The sequence below is a fragment of the Aspergillus steynii genome, assembly GCF_002849105.1.
Source record: "Aspergillus steynii IBT 23096 chromosome Unknown P170scaffold_4, whole genome shotgun sequence".
NCBI lineage: Eukaryota > Fungi > Ascomycota > Eurotiomycetes > Eurotiales > Aspergillaceae > Aspergillus > Aspergillus steynii.
In genome coordinates, this window is record NW_020194401.1 from 2,610,371 (window position 1) to 2,633,915 (window position 23,545).

The following is a 23,545-nucleotide window of genomic DNA, read 5'->3' on the forward strand; positions in this document are numbered from 1 at the left end:
CTTCCTAGCCTGGGACCTTTTTAGGGGAATGGGGGGCTTTTCTGCTGGTTAATTATTAGTGTTCTTGGGTGGCCGATTTTTTTTTTTATTTTTTTTAACCTTGGCCCCACGCTACCAACGCCAATCACGCTAATCCTTTCCTTAGTCAGCGGAGACGGAAGCGCCACAGAGGGAGGCTGGAAATAATCAACCACCAAATCGACTCTGGGGGTGGTGGTCTGGTTCAGCATCCCACGCCATCTGTCGCGTATCACACATGCCCATAGACGCTACAGATCGGGCGAGGTTGCCACACCACCAAGCGTTGAGGGCTGTCAACCGACGTTTGATGGCTGCGCAGTAACAAAATTATAAAATAACGAATAACCCGAAGCGGACTAGCGGGGGCTCGGCTAATAAACTACTGCGGCCCAGTGACTGGCCGTCGTAGTGGCGGAGGCTTAGCCTTGGCTCCGGTCTAAACCTTCTCCAAACATGTCCTGTCCTGGACCCACGCCGGCGCCTCGGTCTCCCCACTCGACTCTCCAGGCGCCCCCTTCTTCCCTTCTTCCCCCCTCCCTTTTTGCCTTTGTCTGGCTTTGGCCTGTGACGGGTCGCCCGCCTAAACCATGGACCGTTGTTGACGCTTCGCCGCCTTTCTGCTTTTTGTTTCTCCTTCCCTTTTCCATACACCTTTTTTTTCCCTTTTCTTTTTTTCTTTTTTCATTTTCTTTTTTTTACACCTCCTATTGCCATTCACTCCCTCAACTGTACGGAGTACCTCCCCCAACTGATCTCCGCCGCTCATTTTTAGTTGATGCCTCTGCGTGGTTGCTAAGGCGTCGTTCGCTCCTTCTTAGTCCCTATCTGTCCCTTTCTCGCTTTCCCTTCCCCGTCTCTCTTTTCTTCGTCCCTCTCTGCCTCTGGCCTCTTTATTTTTCGTTCTATTTATTTATTTTCCCCATTTATTAATCTTTTTTGATTTTCGATTAAAAAAATCGACTAACCCTCTTCATTCCTTTTTTGCCAATTACTATTACTATCCTTCTCTTGAAGCGCTTTTAATTACCATCCGCCTCTATTCTTCATCGCCCCATCCCCCCCCGCCCTCCCTTTCCCATCCTTTGGAAGGTGGTCCATTCCTTAAATTATTGTCCATTGTGCCGCTTTGGTCAAAACCTCCTGGCGCCAGTTCTTTCCTCGTTCTGTCGTCGACTCGAGTCCCGGTTGCTTTCTTCGGGCTCCAGAGCGGATTCATCACCCCAGAAACCAAAACAGGGGAGACCCGAACAACTGAAAAGAGACAATCAGCAAAAGAATTGACAGACTCTCACTTGAACCTTGTCTCCCTCGACTGCTTTTCGTGGTCGCGCCAGATCCATCCCCGTGCTCGAGCAGATACGTGCGTGATTGGAGGACCTCGTTGCCGTCAATAGGCTTCTTTTTCCGCGTGTTGTTCTCAAGCGGAATTCGCTGTTCCACCGCATCTGTTGCGCCTCACTTCCTTGCGCGAGATCAACCAGCTTCAATTGCACCACCTCGTGTTCGGACCCAACGTCGATCTGCCATCCTCAAGCTTTTTGCATTGCCCATACCATTTGAAACAGAATTCGATTTCGACAGTACCCCTCACGATGCGGAGAGGCGTGTTAATCTTCATCCTCGTCAACCTCCTTATTCTCTCCTTCCTAGTCCGCAGTGTTTTCACTCTGCTATCCTTGCTCGTGGAAGATGCCTCGGCCGATGCAATCCACCGCGCGGAGCTTCCCTCGCCGAACTCGAGCTTGATCGAGCAGCGCCCGCAGGTCATTCCCAAGATTATCCACCAAACTTACAAGAACGAAACAATCCCCGAAGTGTGGAGGGAGGCCCAGCAAAGCTGCATTGATCTACATCCAGACTACGAATACATTGTACGTGAATTTTCCTCCCTTTGGCTGAAAATGCCTCCACTAACGCGTGGCCTTTGTTCTGTAGCTTTGGACCAACGAGAAGGCACGTGATTTCATCGCCAATGAATACCCGTGGTTCCTCGACACTTTCGACGGCTACAAGTACCCTATTCAGCGCGCGGACTCCATCCGTTATTTTGTGTTGGCGCATTATGGCGGAACTTACATCGATCTTGATGACGTACGTGTTTTGTTATCAGCCTACCTCTCCGCGCGCAATTCCCGCTGACTTGATTTTCGCAGGGCTGTAACCGTCGCCTTGACCCTTTGCTCGCATATCCCGCCTGGGTGCGTCGCACCGTGCCGACGGGTATCTCCAATGACGCCATGGGCTCCGTTCCCCAGCATCCATTCTTTCTGCGCGTGATCGAATTGCTGCAATCCTACGATCGCAGCTGGTTGTTGCCATACATCACGGTTATGTACTCGACCGGCCCTCTGTTCCTCTCGGTGATCTGGAAGGAATACATGCAGGAAATGCCGAGCGAGGCATCTCGAGTCCGGATTCTCATGCAGGAGGAATACAACAAGTACTCGTGGAGCTTCTTTACCCACCACGTTGGCAACAGCTGGCATGGTAAGGATGCCCGGTTGATCTTTTGGATGGGTCAGCACTGGGTTTTCCTCACATTCTGCGGCTTCTTTCTCGCTGGCGCCGTGGGATTCTGCCTGTGGTGGAGCTACGGCCGAATGATGCTCTTGAGCTCCAAGTATCGCTACCGATACTCCAAAGTGCCGGCCTTCCTGACAGTGCCCGGGCTCTCGTCCCCTTCGCGCCGGTCTCGACGGGCGATGCCCACGCTGCTTCGTCGAGTCAGCTTCAAAGAAGACGAAGAAGCGGGACCCACCGAAACATCTTACGAACTTTACAGCCGACGTGACTAAGCGGAGTCTATCGTCGTGTTTGTTGTACTTGTGTGTATTTTTGCTTTTCTTTTCTCTGGCTTTGAAACGACTTTAGACCCAATCCGTTTGTCGGCTTGTTTTCCTCGGACATCCCACGCGGGGCTGTCTCTGTTTTCGCCCGAGATTCTGTTTCAATCTGGTGTGCATGTAAGGAGTTTTTGGGAACCCGATTTTGACCGCAGCGCTTCTGGGGAGCAACTGGTTGCTTTGAGCATGTTCTTGACAAAATACCTTTGATCTGTATGGGAGGTGGCCGGCGAGGCATCACTTTCCCAATCTTGTCCCTTTTCACTTTTCCATCTACAACCCTTTAACTTTTTTTGTCTGATTGTTCCTTTCTCCCTTGTCTTTTGATTCTATCTTCTTCATGCCCTACCTTGTCCTTGTCTTCATCCTCCCGCTTGCCCCCTTTTCTTCTTTTCCTTTTCATACATACATAGACTTGCCATCAACTTGGGTAGACGGAATCCCTTACGGCCGTTCCAGCCCCAGACGTCGGGAGCCAGCTGGACTCGCTGAATGAAAATAATAATTATTACTTGTGCCAATCGAATGAACCGAATAGGAGCGTGTAACGCCAACCTCTTTTGACTCCCTTGCGATGGAGTAGGACTAAAGATAGACAGATGCCACTCGATGCTACGCAATAACCGGGGACAGGTTAGTGGAGCGAACAAAGAGCCCAATCACTCGAAGGCCCCAAGGGGCCATACGGGCATCTGGCACGACCGAGAGTTGGTGTCGGTAGTTGGAGGCGTTCGGTGCGTTTGGGAATGGGGCCTTTTCATCCATTCAGGATCCGGGCTTGTTCTGCAGAGAGATTCTTCATTGTTTGAGAATGAGGGCCTAATAGATTAAGGGGCCAGCCAGCCAACAGGTTGGAACGGCGTGATTTGTGTGTTGGACAGCTCCGTTAGCTCTCTGTTCGAGATGCGCCCGGGTCTAGACTGCTTGCAGTAAGGCAGGGTTCCATCGACGAGGGCATCGTGAGATCCGGCCCAATAACTGCGTCTACGGCTAATTTAAGTCGCTTCCTAGTCGCATCCACCGGGACCAATGAACGTCTGGAAGGGCGAAACAAGCACTGTTGGTCTGACAGTCAAGTATGTCGTTTGATTCTCGTTCCAGGGCTACCTCCTGCTACTGTGCGTTGTTTTGATGCCCATTGGGACGGTGTTGCATTCTTCCTTCCGCCCCCAAGTATGTGGAGGAAAGGGGAATGGATATCAACGGAATCTCCGGTCCCTGGAGACCATATAAGAGCCCTCAAGATCTTCCCTCTCCGTCCTTCTGAATACTTGTGACTGATCAAAAGCAGCGGCAGTAGCTGAGATTCCTTCAATACCCCACTCTTTTACACACAAAGACTCTCCTTTTCTATCTCTCTCTCTCTCTTCTTCTTCTCTTTTATCTCCTTCTATCCCCTCCACAATGAGATCCAGCCAGATCACCAACGCCCTGCTGGCGCTCTCCGTGCCCTTGCTGGCTGGCACCGCGTCGGCCTCTACCATCCAGGCTCGTGATGTCCAGCTCACGGCCCAGCAAATCGAGGCCATCGCGCCCACCTCCAACACCTGCGACGGTGCCCCGGCCCCCGGCGAGTGCGCGACCTCCGAGCAGGCGGCGCTGAACATCGCCAAGTCCTTCGAGACCTACCAGGTCACCTCCCCTGCCGAGCAGGCCGCAGTGATCGGTCTGATGGCCATGGAAAGCGGAGACTTCAAGTACAGCCGGAACCAGGTCAACATCGGACAAGGAAGTATGTTTTTGTCTTTGTTTCTTTTCTTTTCTTTTCTTTTGCCTTGTCGTTACCCACATATGCCTTCTTCCCCTTTCTCTTCCATATCGATATCTGCAGTCAGTGGCTAACGTAGAGGGGTGGCACCCCCCTGCAGCTCGGAACATGCAATCGCCTGCATTCAACTCGCAATATGCGGCGTCCCTCCCCGGCATCGCCGACCAAGCGGCTGCCCTCGCCTCCGACCCGGCCGGACTCCTCGATGCTTTGGTCGCGAACGAGGAGTACGACTTCGGCTCCGGTGCCTGGTTCCTCACCACCCAGTGCACGCCAGACGTGCGAACCCAGCTGCAGACCGGCTCAGAGGAGGGCTGGGCCAGCTTTATAAGCGGCTGCGTGGGTACTGATGCCAACGAGGCCCGCCGGGATTACTGGACCCGCGCGGTTGAGGCGTTGGGAGCAAGTGCCTAGACTTTGATTAGAAAGATATCCCCTCGCTGTGTTTTGTCGGGTCTTGACTTTTTTTTTTTTTTCTCTTTCTTCTTTTCTTCTTTTCCTCTTCTTCTTTTTCTCGGGGAGATGACATTCTTTTTCGGTGTTGCTTTGAGCGGAAAGGGAATGAGGGAGTAGAGGAATGTATTCTTCTTCTTCGAATTTGAGTCTATCCATTCTGTTTTTGAGGTTGGTCTTGGTTGAGAGCCGCCCGTACCATCGTAACTTCGTTTCTTCCTTGGATATAATAGAACATCATCATAGACTGCGTGAGTGGTCTTTGGTTTGGCCCCATTCCGCATCGCTTCCCGTTTTTAACTGGTCGTTATTTACAACACTCCCTTGGTGCTGACCACATCACCCGCTCCAACTTCGCCGGCCACTCGTCGAGCACAGGCGGTGCGGATGGCCACAGCCAGCGCCTTGAAGGCACTCTCGGCGCGGTGGTGGTCGTTGTCGCCGTAGGTGCAGCCCACGTGCAGCGTCACGCCGGCGGCCTGGGCGAAACTCTGCAGACCGTGGGTGATCATCTCGGTGCTCAGGTCGCCGATCTTCTCGCGGCGGAAACCGATGTTGATGACGGCCCAGGGGCGGCTGGACAGGTCGATGACGGCCCACGACAGGGCCTCGTCGAGGGGCGCATCGCCGCGACCGAAGCGGGCCAGCGATTGGCGGGCGCCCAGGGCCTTGGTGAAGGCCTCTCCGACGGCGAGGAAGGTGTCTTCGGTGGTATGGTGGTCGTCAACTGCAGGGATAACAATCACAGCGTCAGTCACCGTTTGTCAGGTCAAGTCAGGGAGCATTACGACGACGCACTGTACAGATCGCCCTTGGCCCGCACGGCCAGACTCATTCCGGAGTGCTTCGCCAGCGCATGCAGCATGTGGTCCAGGAATCCGATCCCCGTGCTCACGGTGATCTGCTGCGTCGCGGTGAACTGGGTGGCGTGCCCCGCATCCTTGGGAGGGACGATGCCACGCTTCGCGGCCTCGGCTTCCTGGGGGTCTTCGGGGGCGGGGAAGTGTTCGGAGGCATCGTAGGGAGGGAGCACGCCTCCGTCCAGGGAGAGCGAGACTTGGATCTTGGTCTCGTTGGTGACGCGCGAGATCGTCGCGGTTCGCTGGGTGAGGGGCATTGTGAGATGGGTAGGTGGTGGTGTTTTTTCTATTTTTTTTTTTTTCTTTTCGCCTCAAGGTGTTCCGTGGTTTTTTCAATGTGATCAAGAACCTCAATTGCAGGCAAGATCGATGTCCAATGGAGGGCGAATGAGCCAGGCGCAATGATTGGTAATAGACGAACGATGAAGACGTCCTTTTTTTTCGCTCTTTCGTTCTACCGGACTTCGGAGGGCGAGTTGATCCGGACGAGCGTCCTTCTCCAATCCTCCGGTCTCCGTAATATTAATGATTATTGAATCAATCGTCTCTCTCCTTCCTGATCACCCCCCATTTTGCCACGATGCCACCCCCGTCCAGTCATAAAGGGGACATCGAGCCCCCCGAGGAGATCACTTCCGAGGCGGTGCGCGGGTTTCTGACGGGGGCGTTCCGGGTACGTCGGTCCTTTGCGATCATCGTTCAGGGACACGATTGATTGCCTACGATCTTTCCAATTTGACTACTGACGAGGCCGTGGTGACATCAGTTCGGCTCCGTTTCGATCCTCGCCCATATGATCATGATCCTGCCGCATCCCTTCAAGTTCTCTCCGTCGGCGACGCCACCGGCGCCATCCGCTAGTCCCTCGTCGCATCGCCCGTCCCCTTTCTCCAAGGAATTCCTGCAGAACCGACTCTTCCACCGTCCTCTCGAGGGGTTCTCGGACTGGCTGTCCCCGGCCTCGCGCGTCTACCGCGGGTTGACGCCGCAGTTCAAGGTGTTCCTCCAGATTGCGGCCATGACGCTGGGCGGGTGCATCTGGGCGGAGAGGCGCGTCAACGACTACATCAACCTGATCCGCAAGGTCAAGCGGGCGGAACGAGTGCAGGCGGAGCGAGCATCGATCTCCAAGGAATAAGAATAGGAATAGGAATCAGAATCGGAATCGGAACCACTGGGACGGTCGGGATGGTCCGTAGTACGGTAGGACGGTAGGAAGTTAGGAAGTTCAACCTCGGTAGGAGGCACGACTGTAAATTTGCCAGGCGCAAAAACAAGGCCATTGGACGATGAAACTGCGATGTTTATTTTTAAAGGACGAGGCTTAGTTTGTTTCACGGCTCCGATCGGGGGGGGGGGGGGGGGGGGCTCCAAGGGTTCAACATCAGCTACTACTACTAGTGGGAGTAGTTCCAGGGAGTACGTACGACGGAAAAAGAACCTGCTCCCTTTTTTTTTTTTTTTTGGGTGGAGAATCCGTCGATCCTGGAATTGGATGAAAGGAGTTTAGTGTTTGCCACCGAAACATGGACCTTGTCATGTTGAGGCGGTTCCATGGCCGCAGACGGAATCAGTTCTTGGGTCGAGTTATTGCGGATGTATGAGTGAGGCCAGTATAGGAACTGCTCTCGACTACGGAGTATATGCTCTAGACTCTAGACTTTAGACTCTAGACTCTAGACTCTAGACTCTGCCTCGAGTCTTTCGTACTGAATGAACACTCGCAGTCAACTGACATCATCCACGAATCGCCAATTCCCCGATCTCATTTCTCCGGATTCTCGTCCGTTGCGTTCGGCCTCACGCCTGCCTGATCCGGTCGGCCTCGACCCTTTCCTCCTTCTCTCTCCACTTTCATTAATTCTGGTCGTTTCCTTTTCTCCCGTCCCTCTCCTCTCTCCTCCTCCCCTCCATCTCCATCTCCATCCATTCTCTCCCTCTCCCTCTCCCTCTCCCTCTCCCTCTCCATCAATCCCCTCCATGGCATCCTGACGCTGCGCTGTATGTTCCACTTCCCTTCCCTTCCATCTTTGCCCCCCTCCCGGCCCTGTCGCCTCTTATTTGTTTACTCCCCCCCGGCGGCTCCACCTGGCGACTTCGCTAGTCAGCACGTCTGCCTCCCGATCTCCTGGACTGTCTCGCAGCATGTCATTCCACTGTTATCGTATGGTGATCATAGCTAACGGCAGCCGCTCTTTTCTTGTCTCGCTTTAGTGAGAAGCGACTCCCAAGTCGTCGATGTGATACCCGCCCCTCTCCTCCTCCCTCTCTCTTTCCCACTTGTTACTCTCGCTCTCTGTTTATAGTCTTTTTTTTTCTTCATACTCATTCTCTCCTTTTCTGGACCTTTTTTTTTTTTTTTTTTGTCCTTCGACTTTTCGCAATCTCTTGCTCTCGCTCCTCCCTCTCGCTCTAGATCCCTCCCCCTGTCTCTTTCGTTTCGTCCTCTCGGCCTCTTTTCCTACCCCCCCCCCCTAAATTCTCCGCCCTCCCTCCTCCCCTCCTCGTCATGGCCGACAATCTGGGGAAGAAAGAGCGGAGAAAAAGCCTGAGCATGTTCAGTCCGTCGGCAAACTCGCCCCTATCCGGTCCTCCAGCCCATGATCGATCTCCGTCGGACGACGCCAATGTGCTAAAGAAAAAGCCCCGACGCAATTCCGGCTTCTTTGGCCGCAATGCTAGCCCGCCCAGGAATCCTGGCCCTCGCCGCCCCGGAACCGCCGACTCCGAATCCACCTGTATCGCTTCCATGGCGATGCCTCCCCCGGAGGCCCGACCTCGACGCAAATCGATGCAGAAGAAGCGTGCCTCCGTCTTCGGGTCGCTGCGGTCGCTGCACTCCCTCGACGATGACGACCCGTCGCTGGGGCGCTCCAAGGGGTCGTCCGTCGACGACGACGATGTCGACCAGCGCCAGGGCATCGGCTCCATGATCCTACATCATGGCGAGATCCAGACGACGGGAGGCATGTGGAGGAAGAAAAGCCAGTACTTGGTCCTGACCGACACCCATCTCGTCCGATTCAAGAACCAGGCCAAGGCCGCCGACATGTACCCTTCGATCCCACCTTCCTTTGCCCGCGCGGCGGGGAACCGCCAATCCATCGCGTCGATTAGTTCGCTGCAGGATCCGCTTTCCGCCCCGGCGGACGCCTCCGCCGGCATTCCGCTCAACAGCATCGTCGCCGTGTACATGCTAGACGATGGCCGGCCCTCGTCGACGGTGGAGGTCGCCTACCTGGACGAACGCACCCAAAAGACGACCTTCATCCAGATGCAGACCCCCGACTTTCAGGAGCTGAGCTTGTGGATGGTGGGAATCCGCTCGGCAGCGGAACTGATCCGGCAGGCCGAACCTCTCCCCTTTGATCGGAGGTCCGTGGAATGCGTCGTCAGGATGCTGGAGTACGAACGAGACTACGACCCCGAAACGTTTCGCATGTTCCGCGTTATTCAAATGGCTTCGAGCAAGTCCCCGACGCGGGCTTCGTCGGAGGATCTCACCAAGCTCTCCCCCACCGGCTGCTATCTCGCATTGGGCTCCCACAAGCTGCACCTCATCCCCCTGCACAAGGTTGGCAACCGCAATTCGGTGGTGTCGCTGACAGATCTCGACACCGCCACCTCGTTCGGACTGATGAACCTCACCTGTTTGTCCATGGAATGGGGAGACGACAGCCTACATCTGACATTTCGGTAATTTGGACCCCTCTCGCTTTCCCCCGCCTTTCTTCTGTTGTTTGGGGGCTGCGGTGAAAACTAATTGTTGGGAATAGGGTTCCTCTTCGCAAATCGTTTTCGGTGTTCCTGGCTTCCGTACATTCCCTCGAAATCGCCTTCTGGATAAGGCAGCAGACGGAATTCCTGCGACCTCTCTGGATCCGACAGCCGTACGAATTCATCGTGCCTCGCGATTTTGACAACGAATGCAACTTCCCGCCGGTGGACTTGGAGGAGGACTACGGATGTTTCGATCGGACCCTTGTCGCCTACTCGGCCAGCTTCGATATCGACACCTCCAACATCCGGTATACGATCGATGTGCAATGCGAGGATGCCCCCTGCTTTCGACTGCTGCCTCCGGCAACGTCGCGCCGCCAGAAATACTCCGCCCTGGAATTGATCGCGGTGATGCGCGCCCTCCGATACAACGAATCGTTCCGCACCATTTCGTTCAGCGGCGTGTGTTTGGACGCGCTTCAAGGCGTCCACGATCTGCACGGATTTGACACGGACATGCTTCTCAGTCGCGCCGGCGCCCCGATCCACATCACCGGCCAGGAAAACCTGTCGGTCCTCTCGCAGGAAGTTCGCGCCCTGACGCTCAAGAGCAAATGGCTTCGACGCCTCGACTTTTCCTACACTCTGAGCCGCACTCCCAAATCCGACAGCGAAAGCCATGATCCCGGCTGCGGGATCCCCGAGGCCATCTTCCCCATCTGTCGCCGGGAGTTGACGAGTGTGGATTGGATCGTTCTCAATGGCATCAAACTGGGAGACTCCGACCTCGATTACCTGGTCGATGCGGCCTCCCAGCGCGGCAGCCATCTCCGGGCGTTGGAAGTCGGCAACTGCGGCCTGTCCGTTCACGATCTCGATCTGCTGCTTTCCACCACCGTCAGTCAGGCATCGACGCTGGAGGCGGTCAACATCTCCGGCGTCCAGGGTCGATTAAACCCTGATTTACTGCAGCAGTACCTGGGCTACTTCGGCCAGATCAGGAAGCTGGACCTCTCCCGAATATCCCGGATGTCGGGCCCGGAACCGTTGATTACCGCGGAGACCCTGTTCAACTGGCGCCTCGAGGAGCTGTCATTGAGTCGCACCGCAGTGAACAGGGAGACCGTCGACTCGATCGCCACTTACCTGGCCAGCGAACGCTCCCGAAATCTCCGCGTCCTCAAACTCGACCAGTGCGGGCTGAGCGGTCAAGATGTCGCCATTTTCCTGCACTCCATCGCCGCCCTGGAGAAGTCGCGCAACTTCCACCTCCACGTGAACGAGAACCGACTTGACCAGGGCTGTTCGTATCTTTTCAGCGCCATCGCCCGAGACAACACGCCGTCGCATTTGTCGATGCGGATGATTGATTTCAAGAAGGAGGAGCAATTCCAGGAACTGGCGGAAGCGTTGCGCAAAAATCGAACCTTGAAGTACCTCGACATCTCGAAGGCGTCGCTCCCGTATGATGCAGGTCCCGAGACCTGCAAGTCTCTGCAGCGGATGTTCGAAGAGAACGAGACGCTAGAGGATCTGGACATCAGCGGGGAAAGCGCCCACCTGGATGTCGCGCGATTTGGCATTGGTCTCAACCTGGCACTGACTGGTCTGAAAAAGAACAAGTCGCTGAAAGTGCTGAAGATTGAGCACCAAAAACTTGGGTTGCAGGGTGCGAACACCCTGGCATCTGTGCTGGAGGAGAACACCTGCCTCCGGGAGGTGCATTGTGAAAACAATGACATCAATCTCCAGTCGTTTACGGTCCTGATCAATGGCCTCCAGCGGAACGAGTCGCTTCTGAGCCTCTCCTACATGGATCGAGACCGCACTAAGTCGCTCGACAAGGTGCGCCGCGAAATCGAAAGCGTCAAGCGGGACCTGAGTGCTCAACAAGGGTCCACCACGAGCTCCCTTCGCCGCTCGTTGCACGCCGCCATGAATGTGAAAGGTGTGACCGGCGGGAATAAGCTGGGGAAAGGCTCACATGGCCCTGGCCAGCTGCGATCGGGGGTCTCAGTACCCTCGAATCTGGCTTCATCCGCCGAGGCCTCGCCGTTATTGACTTATGACATCGAGGTGATCCTGGAATCCCTAGGCCGGAAGTGGGACGTCGAGGTTGCTCGTCTTCGTCGGTATCTTTTCCGAAACTACAACGTGGCCCATGGCATAGAGGATGACACTCCGATCCCTAAGGGTGACGATACTTCCAGCGACGGACGCCCTGCCACCGCCACGAGTCTTGGGACGATGCTGGACGGTCTCAAACTCGATGTCGCCGTGTCTACCAATGAGATTCCGACGATGACGACGAAGAAACCAACGCCCATCAACACCAAAACGCAGCCCTCACCTGACCTGAGTCCTACCGAAATGCCTCCAACCAGTAAGAAGAATCACTTGGAGATCTTCCAATGCCTTGATGCGGACGGCAGTCTAGAGGCCGAACTCCAGAAACGACCGCAAACGGCACCTTTCTCATTCCCTGAATTTGCCCCTGGGCCACAAATCCTGCCGCCGGAGTATGGGGGCTCGACCGCTGGTTCTTCGCGCCTGGCCGTGCCAGTTCCGGCCATCCCGTCAATTGTCAACAAATCTAGCAGCGTCCGCAGCGCTCGCAGCTCCAGTACCGCTTCTACTAGTGCCGGCACGGCCTCGAGTGCCCGCAGTGCATACGGAACAGCGTCGTCGGCTCTACGAGGCTTTCTGAGCGGAAGTGCGTCGAAGGAGCGCCGCAGAATGGAGAAGATGAACTCCGGAGCCGTGTGCGTCTCAAACGACCGACCCCCGAAGCTGGAATGGGCGCCACCTCATCTCGATCTGGGCGATTTTCGCTAGTTCTCCTCGCCTTATTCTTTCATCCATGAACCCGTCACCCGACTCGGTTTATCAAGGGTTTAAGCTCGAGGACTTGACTACCTCTACCCAATGATTCATGATTTTGTATAACGACTACCACCATTGAAACTCCACTTCGCTAGTCGAACAGACGCCTTCCTCTCCTTTTAGACCGTGTCGTTTCCTCCACCGGGAGAACATGATATCAATTTTCCTTCGTTCAAGCAACAAGAAAAGCATGCTCATTATGAGTGTTGTCATTCCCTACTTTTTTTTTCTCTCTCCGTCGCAACTAACAACCAACCTACCTCTCCTTCCTTATCCTCTTATTGGGTGTGAATTTACTCCTCATCTCAACTGAATGGCGTTCTCATAGCTCTTGGGTCAAAGCCCGTCAAATACCTCATCTGTTTTGTATTCTTTTTTTTTTTTTTCTTTCCTTTTTCTCTCCGGTTCACATGTTATCCTCTTTGCCTCGGGAAAGGCAAATTCAATCCAGCAATTATTCGATCATTCCAGGAGCAAAAGATCATTTGGTTTGGCATTTGTGTGATTTGGTGTGGCGCATGGAAATTTTGGAACTGGCGGCGTTTTCTCTGTGTCTACTGTGTGTCTTTGTTTGTGTCCTGATCTGTGTGTGTTTGGAGCATTTCTTACAGGAATTTAACCGATAGCTCCTCCCCCTATCTTGGTACACCTGCCCTCTGGAGTCAACGATCTCTTTTGAACATATGTAAAATCTGCTGGGTTTACGTGCTTCTTGTTTTCATTTTCATCTTCTATTTCTCCGTCCGTTGTGAAACACTGATTGATTGCTAACTAGGAGCGGCTGTTTTATCTCAATTCAATGTCTTGTCTTAATTGTTAATGATATAGAAATCCATGACTTGTTGTGTCTTGCGGATGTCGTCTCGAGTGTTTATTTTTTATGTTGAGTAGATAGGAAGGATTCTAACATGGAAAAGATCAAGTATCGGATATCTACTTCTAAAAATACAATCGCCCCCATTCAAGTCCAAACTCCTCGGTATTTTGCCCATCTGTGATCCGTGATTCCCCTTGTGTCCTGCAAAATACCCAACTCAATAAGATAGTAGTAAGTAACCAGGAACAGCCCCAACACTTGGATTGGTCCCAGGTTTTAACAAGAGCAAACGCAACACGAAAAAAAAAAAGGCAAAGACAATAACTGTATTATAGTACACGAGAAGACACAAAAAAGTATCTATAAGAAAGATCATGTATTGATGAATGCCATGCATAAGAAAACGAGAAAGAAAACGGAGCAAAAAAAAAAAAAAAGGCACGCTTTCATTTTTCCCTCTCCTAATTGACTCACTCACTCTTCTTAATCCACTTCGTTCAGAACGACGATACCGTCCTGCTTGTCTTTCATATCTTCTTTCGCCCGGAAGACCCGGCCGGCTTTGGTGATCTCTCGCAGCTTTCGAATATATACATTGGCTGCGACTTCCGTTTCGTCCTCTCCACGACCGGCGAGGGCCTTGGCCCGTCGCTGCTGGCACGCTTTATATAGATCGTGGGCGTGTGCTCCCTCGATCTCGCTGAGGCCGTACTCGACGAACCAGTCGTCCTTCTCGGTGAAGCCAGAGGGCCGGGTCACGTATTTGTCGTTGACCTTGTTTCGGACCATCAGGCTCATGGCGAGGAGCTCTTTGCCGTTGTCGAGCGACGCTTTATCGCTGTCGCCCTCTTCGGCTTGCTTCTGCATGTCGGAAAGGAACGACTCGTCCGGCGGCGCTGAGGAATCATAGTGACGTCCCTCGTCCTCCATCACGTCTGACTGCTCCTCCGTCGTCTGGTTGGTGGGAGGCGGGGAAGCGTCTTGACTGCCGTCCTGGCTGGGGGTGGACGCGCTATCCTCACGCGGGGCAAGGTCGAGAATACGTTGCTGATAGGCATCGATCTCCTTCTGGTTCTTGGTCTGGATGGCATGGATCTCCTCGTCGGTCACGGGCTCGGCGAAGATATACATGAATGGGGCATTGACGGAGTCCCGGGTCTCAAAGTGGAGGCGGACAGATTGCTTGGGGAATCTAGAGGTGACCTTGTCGAGGACCTTGTTCCACAACGAGACACTGAGCCGGAATTCGTGGTCACCCAGGGATGTGTCTTTTTGGCCATGCAGCGTAAGATCCATCTCGGGCAGGCTCACGTACTGGAACCCGAAGATACGCTGGATGTTGTGGAATGCCACAAAGATACCGTCCATTCGGCCGATCCGCACTTGCAGGGAGTATTTGAGGAAGGCAGCCCGGATCATGTCGTAGAACTCCCGCTCGTACGATTCGAACGCGCCGTAGCGGTCTCGGATCTCGTAGCCAAGGCCGTGCTCGAAGTTCTGTGCATCCATTCGGATAGACACGACAGCCCGAGTCTTCAAGTCGAACATTCCGGTTCCCGGAAGCCTTGGGTCGTAAGCATCTAGCTGGGATCGCATGACGAAATCGCCCAGAGTAGAGTAATGATATGACTCTGGTACAGCTTGCTCCTCCTCCGGGGAGATCTTGTTCTCGCTGGATCGTCGATAGCGCTCAAATTCTTCCTTGGGCAGCGTAAGAAGCTTTTCCATAGACTTTCCTAGATTCATAAGAATATTTGCCGAGTCGAACTCCTTGTCCGCATCGATGGCATAGACTCCATCCTGGTATTTCAGGAACATGGCCGAAGGGGCGCGAAGCAGCCGAGTAAAAGTCCGCAGTTTGTCCGGGAATTCTTGAGACAAGGTGCGGATGTCAGTTCCTCTCCAGGCCGAGAGAAGATAATGAAAGTGCGAGAGCGAGGAAGTCATGCTCGACGAAGAACCGATATACTTCTTTTTCTCTTTTTGGGCGATATTTCGTAAGCTGTTGTCCTTGGAGGACGTGATATAGTCCTTCAAAGAAGCAAAATCGAATTCGGTGACGGGCATAATTGAACCCAGATAAGGATCAAAGTTGTAGACGCGAGACCGGGGATCGCGGAGTTGGTAGACGCCGGGACTGGTTCGGCCGCGTTAGTCGGCGAAGGGGAAGTATGAAGGGGCCAAACCTACTTGAACAGGACTCTTTCCAGGCCAAAGGACAATCGCGGCACCGGCGGTGTCTCAACATCCAGGGCTAGGCAAGGTTAGCGAGAACCCAGACCAGACGAATAGAACTCGGGCAGAACGTACGCTTGAGAGCGAAGTCTTTGGAATTAATTGTGCCACCCTCTTTGCGGCCGGGGATGCTCATGAATACCGAAAAGGGCGGGCTGCCCTTCGACGGAGTTGACGGAGTAACTCTGGTGATTTTGGGCTGAAGCGACGATTGATTAGTCTCGACTAGGACGACTTTTCATTGCCCGCCTACAACAGTTGTACTTACAGGACTCATGGGCTTCTTTTCTGCATCCCGTGGTTCTGCGTCCTTTGGGACTTCGGACGGTTTCGAGCTCGCTTTTCGCCTCGGGCTTTTCTCGCCAGAACCTGCCGGCTTTGGGGACTGCTCCCCCGACTTATCATCCTCTTGTTCACTCCTCGTGGAGGAAGAGGCGTCCTTTTCGGTATCGCGAGGTTTGGCATGTTTTGGAGGCTGGATCTTCTCTGGTTTCTTTCGAGGCCTCCTTGGTCTCCTTGGAGACCTCTTTGGTTTCTCTGAAGGCTTTTCTGGTTCCTCCGGGGACCCCTGAGCATCAATTGAGGTCAGTGAATTGATATTTCGGGACATAGAAGCGAGATTTGCGGTGCACGGTATGCAACGGCGCTCTGTTGTAGGAGCTAAAAGATGCGCCTACAGTAGAGAGCAAACGACCGGAAAGGCTTACTTTATTGGATTCTGACTCCGGGATAGGCTGCTTGTCGGGGCCCGAAGACAGCGACACTGCTGTGCTATAGAAGGGGCGCAGTGCATTGTTGCGACCCCGGAGGCCTTGGGCTAAACAGGAGAAGCAGACATGTTCACGGAGAGGGCCTGCGATAGACCGCAGAGAGGCCCGGAACATTCAGGCCAGATGTTTCCGGACGGTGTTCGGGAGAGCAGGCGGACGTGATCAGGCCAATTGATGGGGAGCGACGGAGGGACTGAAACTGGGGAACGCGATGGATGAAGTGTTTTCCTTTCCTTTCTTTGGCGCTTCGGCGCAGTTTCTTATTTTTCTGCCCAGCGCCTCTCACCGCCCAGGCATCGTCAATTACCCACCGCCCGCCGTATCGGGCGCTGCAGGTAATCCGGTATCGTCCCGGTAAAGATGCCTGGGTGCCTGAGTGCCTGGGTGTCACCGGTGCACGATGCTTGTCCAATCTATACGAGGAATCCGGCCACCAGGTATACCTCTCTCCCCAGGCGGAGACTTTCTCATGGACACAACAGCCTCAGGATACCCGAGAGAAAATCCTCATGATGAATGGAGGCGTAGTCAACATCAATCCCACCGGTAGGGGAGACTGTGTGTAAGGAGGAATCCAAATCCGGGGTCGGAGGGGGGAGGGACAAGAGCGCCCCGCCAGAAAAAGCATAAAAAAAAAAAAAAAAAAAAGGCCCGCGATTCCCTCTCGTCTTTGGAGGGGTTCCAAGCTCTCCGTCCTTCTCAAGTCCCTTCCATCCCCATCTTCTGTGCAGTCGGATCTCTGGTTAACTCTCGTGTGAGGTGAGTATTTCGTGCATCTTGTCCATTTCCGATTTTCTGTTCTTCTTGTCCCCCACTGCGACGTCGAGATCGGAGGTTCCAGCGTCGATGAATCATGAGGGGCAACAAGCCATCCTATCCTATTCCCTGCCCTCTTCCCTCATCGGACTTTGCTTCTCGGTCTCATTGATCTCCCGCAGGTTTTCTCGAGACCACGACATCCGAAAAGATGTCTCAAGATCAATTGCGCGTGCTCATCGTCGGCAACGGCGGCCGTGAACATGCTTTCGCCTGGAAATTGAGTCAGTCCCCCCGAGTCGAGATCGTCTACGTCGCTCCGGGCAATGGTGGTACGGGCCTGGGTGCCTCTAGCAAGATCGCCAATGCCAATGTCAAGGGTGATGACTACCCCGGCCTGGTGGCTTTCGCTCAAAAGAACGGCGTCAACCTCGTCGTCCCGGGACCCGAAGCCCCTCTCGTCGACGGCATTCAAGGATACTTCCAAGCAGGTGTGTGAAGTCACCAACCTTTCCCCGCTTTCTCGTCGACTCGTCTCCCCTAACCTCGTCCTTAGTTGGCATCAGGTGTTTCGGCCCGTCCAAGGCGGCGGCCCGCATGGAAGGTTCCAAGACCTTTTCCAAAGACTTCATGAAACGCCATAGCATCCCCACGGCTGTCTACGAGAACTTCTACGAATACGAACCTGCCCGTCAGTACCTCGATTCCGTCTCCCACAATGTTGTCATCAAAGCCGATGGATTGGCTGGTGGTAAGGGTGTCATTATTCCCGCGACGAAGGAGGAGGCCCACCAAGCCCTCCGTGAAATGATGCTCGATCATCAGTTCGGCGAGGCGGGCAACGAAGTTGTCATTGAAGAGTATCTCGAAGGTGACGAGCTGAGTGTCCTCACCTTCAGTGATGGTTACACCATCCGCTCTCTCCCCGCGGCACAGGACCACAAGCGTATCTTCGATGGCGACCAGGGTCCTAACACCGGTGGCATGGGCTGTTACGCTCCCACGCCCATCTCTTCCAAGGAGGTTTTGGCGGAGATTGACCGCACAATTGTGCAGCCCTCCGTTGACGGCATGAGAAGAGACGGTCAGTACTCTCTGTCTAACCCACACTGACCTCCTCCGCCGGAGCTATAGGGCTGACTTCCCTCAAGGTTTCCCCTTCGTGGGAATTCTTTTCACCGGTCTCATGATGACCAAGAACGGTCCCAAGGTGCTTGAATACAACGTTCGTGGTGGAGACCCGGAAACCCAAACGCTTCTGCCTTTGTTGAGCGACGATACCGACTTGGCGGAGATCATGGTGGCTTGTACGGAACACTGGCTGGACGGTGTCTCTATCAACGTGAAACCAAACTTCTCTACTACTGTGATCGCTGTGGCTGGGGGTTACCCGGGATCTTATGCTAAAGGAAAGGCGATCACCCTGGACCCTGCGCCCGAAGGCACTCTAATCTTCCATGCGGGAACCACTCTCGTTGGTAGCGAGCTGCAAACATCGGGTGGCCGAGTTATTGCGGCCACTGCTACTGCATCATCCCTCGAAGAAGCTGTGCGGAAGAGTTACGTCGGCGTCTCCACGATCCATTTCGAGGACATGTTCTACCGCAAGGACATCGCGCACCGTGCCTTCAGACAACGAGATGCTGTTGCATCCCAGCAGCAGTCGCTTACCTACGCATCTGCTGGTGTGTCCATCGACGCCGGCAATGACCTGGTCAACAAGATCAAGAGCTCCGTCGCGAAGACCAAGCGCCCGGGCACCGATGCAGTGATTGGTGGCTTTGGAGGCCTCTTCTCTCTCGCCGCAGCCAACTCTGCGTACCACCCGCACTCTCCCACGCTGATTGGAGCCATCGACGGTGTCGGCACCAAGCTCAAAATCGCTCATGCGGTGGGCGTCCACGACACCGTGGGTATTGATCTCGTCGCCATGAACGTGAACGACCTGGTTGTCCAGGGCGCCGAGCCCCTCTTCTTCCTCGACTGCTATTCCTGCGGCAAGCTGGATGTCAACACGGCATCTGCCTTCGTTACTGGCGTCGCCAACGGCTGTGCTCAGGCCGGCTGCGCCCTCATCGGTGGCGAGACTGCCGAGATGCCCGGCCTTTTCATCGAGGACACATACGATGCCGTCGGCGCCGCTGTGGGCGCCATCAACACCACCGGCGACAACGCCCGCGCCATTCTGCCCGAGACTGCCGCCATGAAGGACGGCGACGTTCTGCTTGCCCTGGCCTCCTCCGGTCCTCATTCCAACGGATACTCGCTAGTCCGTAAGATCGTCGAACGGTCCGGACTGAGCTACAATGATCCTGCTCCGTTTTCGATGCCTTTGTCCGCCTCGACGGAGCCCCTGTCTCTCGGACGCGCGCTCCTCACCCCCACCCGCATTTATGTCAAGCCCCTCCTGAAAGCACTTTCGATTCCCTCTTCGTCCTCATCCTCCTCTTCCGCCATCAAGGGTCTCGCTCACATCACGGGAGGTGGTCTGGCCGACAACGTGCCCCGTATGCTTCCGTCAACACTGGCCGCGCACATCAACGCCGCCGCCTGGCAACTTCCTCCCGTCTTCTCCTGGCTGAAGAAGAACGGCAATGTCTCGGCCACCGAGATGGCGCGCGCGTTCAACTGCGGTGTGGGCATGATCATTGCAGTCGAGAAGGGATCTGCAGCCGCCGTCCAGGAGCTCCTGCAGAAGGAGGGCGAGACGGTGTACGAGATCGGCGAACTGAAGACCAAGAAGGAAGGCGAAGAAGGATGTGTCCTGACCGGATTGGAGACATGGGATGCTTAAAGGCAGTTATTCAAGAGCCTCATTCGCGGTCTCTGATATATGTCTTTTATCTCTGCTCTCCTTTTCTTTTCCTTTTCTTTTCCTTTTCTTTTCCTTTTCTTTTTTTTACCCCATTTCCAGAATTCATGACATACCTTTACCCTCTGTTGATTTGATTTAAACTGTTGGTTTATTTGACTTGCTGGGGTTGCCGGCTCCTTGCAATATGTGCGACGATGGATGAAACTAGAAGACCGCTAGAAGGCGAAGAAAAGCAATGATACATACATACCACTTCGTATAAATTACGGTCAGCTGATCATTACACATCACGCCGGAAGGTGAAGCCTCGCGTCCAGAAGGGGAAGGCACCGTCGTAGCTGCACCGGGTGGTCTGGACCCCGATGACATCATGGTTGGTCTACGGATTGTATGCTGCGGCGACGAGGCGTTATGGGGAGTTCGATGTAATGTGAGAATCACGCCTGGATCGGAACGGGGCACAAGAAATAAATCGGCGGCATTTTTTGGTTGTAAAAAAAAAAAAAAAAGGCTTCAAAACCCCAGCCCGAGGAGGGAGAATTTCAAAGAAAAGGTCCAACACGGAAAAAAAGGAATTCAAACATGAGCGTAGAACTATATGAAAGAGAGCTTTCACCGCACTGTCCACAATCCCATGTACAACCCTCGCCTGAATACTCTTCAATCCCCCAACCAGCAATTGGCTGCCGGGCAGAATTGTGCCGAGCGACATGCGTTTCAAGATAAACCGTCTCTATTTCACAGCTAAAATAAAAGTTCCTTTTTCAGGCGATCTTTCCTCCTAGTGCGAGTCAGAGAAGGCCCGCTAGTCACCATTGCCTCCGTTTCAGTCTTTTAATACATCAGGAAAATACGACAAACGAATCGAATCACGCGCACGAGCTGTGGGATCCAGTTAGTTTACGCCCCGTCCCAAAGAGCCAAGGGGTACACGTGAAGCCGTACCTTAGAAGCACTTGCGGTGAACGATCGAGGGACCGCTCTCGTCGTATTCCTGCTTGGAGATCCACATCTGCTGGAAGGTGGACAGGGAGGCCAGGATGGAACCACCGATCCAGACGGAGTATTTACGCTCGGGAGGAGCGATGATCTTGACCTTCATGGACGAGGGCGCCAGGGCGGTGATTTCCTTCTGCATACGGTCGGAGATACCAGGGTACATGGTAGTACCACCAGACTGGAGTTAAAGAGTTAGCCGGAAATGCCGGGCCACCAGGGCAAGGGAAGAATAAATACCATGACGATGTTGCCGTAGAGATCCTTACGGACGTCGACATCACACTTCATGATGGAGTTGAAGGTAGTGACGTGGATACCACCGCTTTCCAGACCCAGGACGCTAGGCTGGAAGAGAGCCTCGGGAGCACGGAAACGCTCGTTGCCGATGGTGATGACCTGGCCGTCGGGAAGCTCGTAGGACTTCTCGAGGGTGGAGCTCTGGGAAGCGGTCTGGATCTCCTGCTCGAAGTCGAGAGCGACGTAGCAAAGCTTCTCCTTGATGTCACGGACAATTTCACGCTCAGCGGTGGTGGAGAAGGTGTAACCGCGCTCGGCCAAGATCTTCATGAGGTAGTCGGTCAAGTCACGACCAGCCATGTCAACACGCGAGATGGCGTGGGGAAGGGCGAAACCCTCGTAGATGGGGACGACGTGAGTGACACCGTCACCAGAGTCAAGCACGATACCAGTGGTACGACCGGAGGCGTACAGGGACAGGACGGCCTGGATGGAGACGTAGAAGGCGGGGGCGTTGAAGGTCTCGAAGACGATCTGGGTCATCTTCTCACGGTTGGACTTGGGGTTGATGGGGGCCTCAGTCAAGAGGACGGGGTGCTCCTCGGGAGCGACACGGAGCTCGTTGTAGAAGGTGTGGTGCCAGATCTTCTCCATATCATCCCAGTTCGTCACGACACCGTGCTCGATGGGATATCTGAGGGTGAGGATACCACGCTTCGACTGTGCCTCGTCACCGACATACGAGTCCTTCTGACCCATACCAATCATGATACTACTCGGGCGTTAGCAGCCAGAATCCCGGTTCACACGAGGGAGCCTTGTAGCAAGGCGGGGGAAATAATTACCCATGGTGACGGGGACGACCGACAATGGAAGCTGTGGTTTCAGGTCAGTTCAAGGATCCCATCGTATGATTTGTGGGCGCACGAGCAGATCAAGCTCGATTGTCCCCGGAGATGAGGTATCCCGCGATCCCAGGACTGTCGTCTCTAAAATCCCACAAGAAAGGGATGACAGGTGACAGGGACGCGAGATTCAAATCCACCAAGTGAGGGGGTACGGGTTGACTTACGGAAAACAGCTCGGGGAGCATCGTCACCGGCGAAACCGGCCTTGCACATACCCGAACTACGCGGGAATCGTCAGCATGGCCATCCAAACAGCGCCACAGAGGCAAAAATCGCAAATTGGGGGGATCTTCATCGTTCTCGGCGCTGGCAGACAGATGAAGCAGCAACGTCGGCGCGGACAGCGGATGATCTGATCATCGCGACCGGAGCCGACGTCGTTGTGTGTGTTTTTCCCTTCTCGGATGATGGAGGCGGGACACGCAAGCAAGGACAAGTATCATCAAAAACGAAAAAGAAAAAAAAAACCAAAACCATCGAGAAATTGTCAGACATACCCATTGTCAATAACGAGAGCGGCAACTTCCTCTGTACGGGCGAAATCAGATCGTTAGCGATGGTGTAACCAGGCGGATGGGGGAGAGGGGAGGGGGGAGCAGGAGGGGAAGGGAAGCAAGCGAGATGCAAGGCGCTGAGGTGGCAGGAAACCTTACCTTCCATGGTGACGGAGATAGAATTAAATGAACTACGAAGCGAAAAGAAAAGAGGGCAGAGGTGATCTCAACGGAGACGGGAGGAGAGAAAGATAGAGGAGGGAAGGAGGATCACAAGGACGATGTGGTTGGGAAAGGATGGAATGGACGGGAGGTTGAGGTAGAAGAAGGGGAAGGGAGAGAGAGAGAGAGGGAGAGGGAGAGAGAAGGGGAGAGAGAGAAAGGGAGGCCGGCGGTGGTTGGAAGTGGCAGTAAGTGCTGGGGGGGTGGAGAGAGCGAGCTGGGCCCCGGAAGGGAATGGCCTAAAACCCAAGGAACCAACGAGTTCGCCGGTTAAGGGGGAAAAAGGAGAAGGCGGGTGGAGTCCGGTCTGGTAGTGCTGCGAAGTGTGTGGTCGGGTCCGCGGGCCCGCTGTCACCGCCACCTCACAATTACCAAGATTTGGGGGTTTCGTACGGATTGGATTTGGGATTGAAGTTGGAACTGCTGGAATGGGAGCTGATGAGATCCTCGACGTGAGGCTGCTATTTAAACGCTGCTAGGCAGCGATCTTCGATGGCCGTCGTCTCCTGGGCTGTGGAAGGCTCCGTGGAAGACGTCTCGACCCTACGCGTCCTCCTCCGTATGCCATGCCATGGTTCGCTATGATGCTCCTGGAAAGCTCTCTGCCTGTTCGTCTCGCTCCTTCCCCCGACGAGTGATCGCTGCCGCGGTTGCCTCTCAGGCAGAATGATTCCCGTCGAGATGTCCTTGGAGATGATGGCACAATGCAATTGCGCATGCCTCGTGGGGCAAATCCGGATCTCA

At 54.4% G+C, this 23,545-nt stretch overlaps 9 protein-coding genes across 9 annotated transcripts; 5 read left to right on the forward strand and 4 right to left on the reverse strand.

Annotated features, from left to right (window-relative positions):
* The first annotated feature begins 1,282 nt into the window (after window positions 1–1,282).
* Window positions 1,283–3,117, forward strand: P170DRAFT_185011 (glycosyltransferase family 32 protein). The gene is made up of 3 exons (XM_024842688.1): window positions 1,283–1,892; window positions 1,957–2,112; window positions 2,175–3,117. The coding sequence occupies exons 1-3, from the start codon at window positions 1,614–1,616 to the stop codon at window positions 2,814–2,816; spliced, it is 1,077 nt and encodes a 358-aa protein (XP_024704783.1). The 5' UTR covers window positions 1,283–1,613; the 3' UTR covers window positions 2,817–3,117.
* An 865-nt stretch (window positions 3,118–3,982) lies between these two features.
* Window positions 3,983–5,128, forward strand: P170DRAFT_185013 (uncharacterized protein). Its single transcript, XM_024842689.1, has 2 exons — window positions 3,983–4,596; window positions 4,733–5,128. The coding sequence occupies exons 1-2, from the start codon at window positions 4,269–4,271 to the stop codon at window positions 5,044–5,046; spliced, it is 642 nt and encodes a 213-aa protein (XP_024704784.1). The 5' UTR covers window positions 3,983–4,268; the 3' UTR covers window positions 5,047–5,128.
* A 268-nt stretch (window positions 5,129–5,396) lies between these two features.
* his3 (imidazoleglycerol-phosphate dehydratase HIS3) lies at window positions 5,397–6,202 on the reverse strand (the record flags this gene model as incomplete). Its single annotated transcript, XM_024844180.1, has 2 exons — window positions 5,397–5,812; window positions 5,884–6,202. 2 exons carry the CDS (start codon window positions 6,200–6,202, stop codon window positions 5,397–5,399), a joined length of 735 nt encoding a protein of 244 aa, XP_024704785.1.
* Window positions 6,203–6,482: 280 nt separating this feature from the next.
* On the forward strand, window positions 6,483–7,296 carry P170DRAFT_437059 (uncharacterized protein). The gene is made up of 2 exons (XM_024849277.1): window positions 6,483–6,618; window positions 6,712–7,296. The coding sequence occupies exons 1-2, from the start codon at window positions 6,526–6,528 to the stop codon at window positions 7,081–7,083; spliced, it is 465 nt and encodes a 154-aa protein (XP_024704786.1). The 5' UTR covers window positions 6,483–6,525; the 3' UTR covers window positions 7,084–7,296.
* Window positions 7,297–7,689: 393 nt separating this feature from the next.
* On the reverse strand, window positions 7,690–8,239 carry P170DRAFT_437061 (uncharacterized protein). Its single transcript, XM_024849278.1, has one exon. It carries the CDS (start codon window positions 7,930–7,932, stop codon window positions 7,711–7,713), a length of 222 nt encoding a protein of 73 aa, XP_024704787.1. The 5' UTR covers window positions 7,933–8,239; the 3' UTR covers window positions 7,690–7,710.
* Window positions 8,240–8,454: 215 nt separating this feature from the next.
* P170DRAFT_359023 (uncharacterized protein) lies at window positions 8,455–12,500 on the forward strand (the record flags this gene model as incomplete). The annotated part of the gene is made up of 2 exons (XM_024844328.1): window positions 8,455–9,641; window positions 9,722–12,500. The coding sequence occupies 2 exons, from the start codon at window positions 8,455–8,457 to the stop codon at window positions 12,498–12,500; spliced, it is 3,966 nt and encodes a 1,321-aa protein (XP_024704788.1).
* Window positions 12,501–13,459: 959 nt separating this feature from the next.
* P170DRAFT_384431 (Pet127-domain-containing protein) lies at window positions 13,460–16,583 on the reverse strand. The gene is made up of 5 exons (XM_024845679.1): window positions 16,308–16,583; window positions 15,869–16,168; window positions 15,676–15,799; window positions 15,556–15,619; window positions 13,460–15,502 (listed from the first exon to the last, which is right to left on the reverse strand). The coding sequence occupies exons 1-5, from the start codon at window positions 16,482–16,484 to the stop codon at window positions 13,849–13,851; spliced, it is 2,319 nt and encodes a 772-aa protein (XP_024704789.1). The 5' UTR covers window positions 16,485–16,583; the 3' UTR covers window positions 13,460–13,848.
* Window positions 16,584–17,053: 470 nt separating this feature from the next.
* On the forward strand, window positions 17,054–20,166 carry ade1 (bifunctional aminoimidazole ribotide synthase/glycinamide ribotide synthase). The gene is made up of 4 exons (XM_024846746.1): window positions 17,054–17,129; window positions 17,309–17,617; window positions 17,683–18,210; window positions 18,278–20,166. Exons 2-4 carry the CDS (start codon window positions 17,338–17,340, stop codon window positions 19,918–19,920), a joined length of 2,451 nt encoding a protein of 816 aa, XP_024704790.1. The 5' UTR covers window positions 17,054–17,129; window positions 17,309–17,337; the 3' UTR covers window positions 19,921–20,166.
* Window positions 20,167–20,434: 268 nt separating this feature from the next.
* Window positions 20,435–22,885, reverse strand: act1 (actin ACT1). Its single transcript, XM_024849279.1, has 7 exons — window positions 22,739–22,885; window positions 22,583–22,613; window positions 22,250–22,305; window positions 22,023–22,053; window positions 21,178–21,949; window positions 20,887–21,118; window positions 20,435–20,823 (listed from the first exon to the last, which is right to left on the reverse strand). Exons 1-6 carry the CDS (start codon window positions 22,743–22,745, stop codon window positions 20,888–20,890), a joined length of 1,128 nt encoding a protein of 375 aa, XP_024704791.1. The 5' UTR covers window positions 22,746–22,885; the 3' UTR covers window positions 20,435–20,823; window position 20,887.
* Window positions 22,886–23,545: the final 660 nt, after the last annotated feature.

What these genes read in the sequence shown, in the direction of transcription:
- P170DRAFT_185011 (XM_024842688.1), top strand. Translation starts at nt 1,614, where the DNA reads ATGCGGAGAGGCGTGTTAATCTTCATCCTCGTCAACCTCCTTATTCTC. An exon ending in ATCCAGACTACGAATACATT is followed by an intron (nt 1,893 to 1,956) that starts GTACGTGAATTT and finishes TTTGTTCTGTAG; the next exon opens with CTTTGGACCAACGAGAAGGC. An exon ending in CTTACATCGATCTTGATGAC is followed by an intron (nt 2,113 to 2,174) that starts GTACGTGTTTTG and finishes TGATTTTCGCAG; the next exon opens with GGCTGTAACCGTCGCCTTGA.
- P170DRAFT_185013 (XM_024842689.1), top strand. Translation starts at nt 4,269, where the DNA reads ATGAGATCCAGCCAGATCACCAACGCCCTGCTGGCGCTCTCCGTGCCC. An exon ending in GGTCAACATCGGACAAGGAA is followed by an intron (nt 4,597 to 4,732) that starts GTATGTTTTTGT and finishes ACCCCCCTGCAG; the next exon opens with CTCGGAACATGCAATCGCCT.
- P170DRAFT_437059 (XM_024849277.1), top strand. Translation starts at nt 6,526, where the DNA reads ATGCCACCCCCGTCCAGTCATAAAGGGGACATCGAGCCCCCCGAGGAG. An exon ending in TTCTGACGGGGGCGTTCCGG is followed by an intron (nt 6,619 to 6,711) that starts GTACGTCGGTCC and finishes TGGTGACATCAG; the next exon opens with TTCGGCTCCGTTTCGATCCT.
- P170DRAFT_437061 (XM_024849278.1), bottom strand. Translation starts at nt 7,932, where the DNA reads ATGCCATGGAGGGGATTGATGGAGAGGGAGAGGGAGAGGGAGAGGGAG.
- P170DRAFT_384431 (XM_024845679.1), bottom strand. Translation starts at nt 16,484, where the DNA reads ATGTTCCGGGCCTCTCTGCGGTCTATCGCAGGCCCTCTCCGTGAACAT. An exon ending in AAAAGAAGCCCATGAGTCCT is followed by an intron (nt 15,800 to 15,868) that starts GTAAGTACAACT and finishes TCGTCGCTTCAG; the next exon opens with CCCAAAATCACCAGAGTTAC. An exon ending in CTGGAAAGAGTCCTGTTCAA is followed by an intron (nt 15,503 to 15,555) that starts GTAGGTTTGGCC and finishes CGGCCGAACCAG; the next exon opens with TCCCGGCGTCTACCAACTCC.
- ade1 (XM_024846746.1), top strand. Translation starts at nt 17,338, where the DNA reads ATGTCTCAAGATCAATTGCGCGTGCTCATCGTCGGCAACGGCGGCCGT. An exon ending in TCAAGGATACTTCCAAGCAG is followed by an intron (nt 17,618 to 17,682) that starts GTGTGTGAAGTC and finishes CCTCGTCCTTAG; the next exon opens with TTGGCATCAGGTGTTTCGGC. An exon ending in TGACGGCATGAGAAGAGACG is followed by an intron (nt 18,211 to 18,277) that starts GTCAGTACTCTC and finishes ACTTCCCTCAAG; the next exon opens with GTTTCCCCTTCGTGGGAATT.
- act1 (XM_024849279.1), bottom strand. An exon ending in GCTCTCGTTATTGACAATGG is followed by an intron (nt 22,306 to 22,582) that starts GTATGTCTGACA and finishes ATTCCCGCGTAG; the next exon opens with TTCGGGTATGTGCAAGGCCG. An exon ending in GGTCGTCCCCGTCACCATGG is followed by an intron (nt 21,950 to 22,022) that starts GTAATTATTTCC and finishes ACGCCCGAGTAG; the next exon opens with TATCATGATTGGTATGGGTC.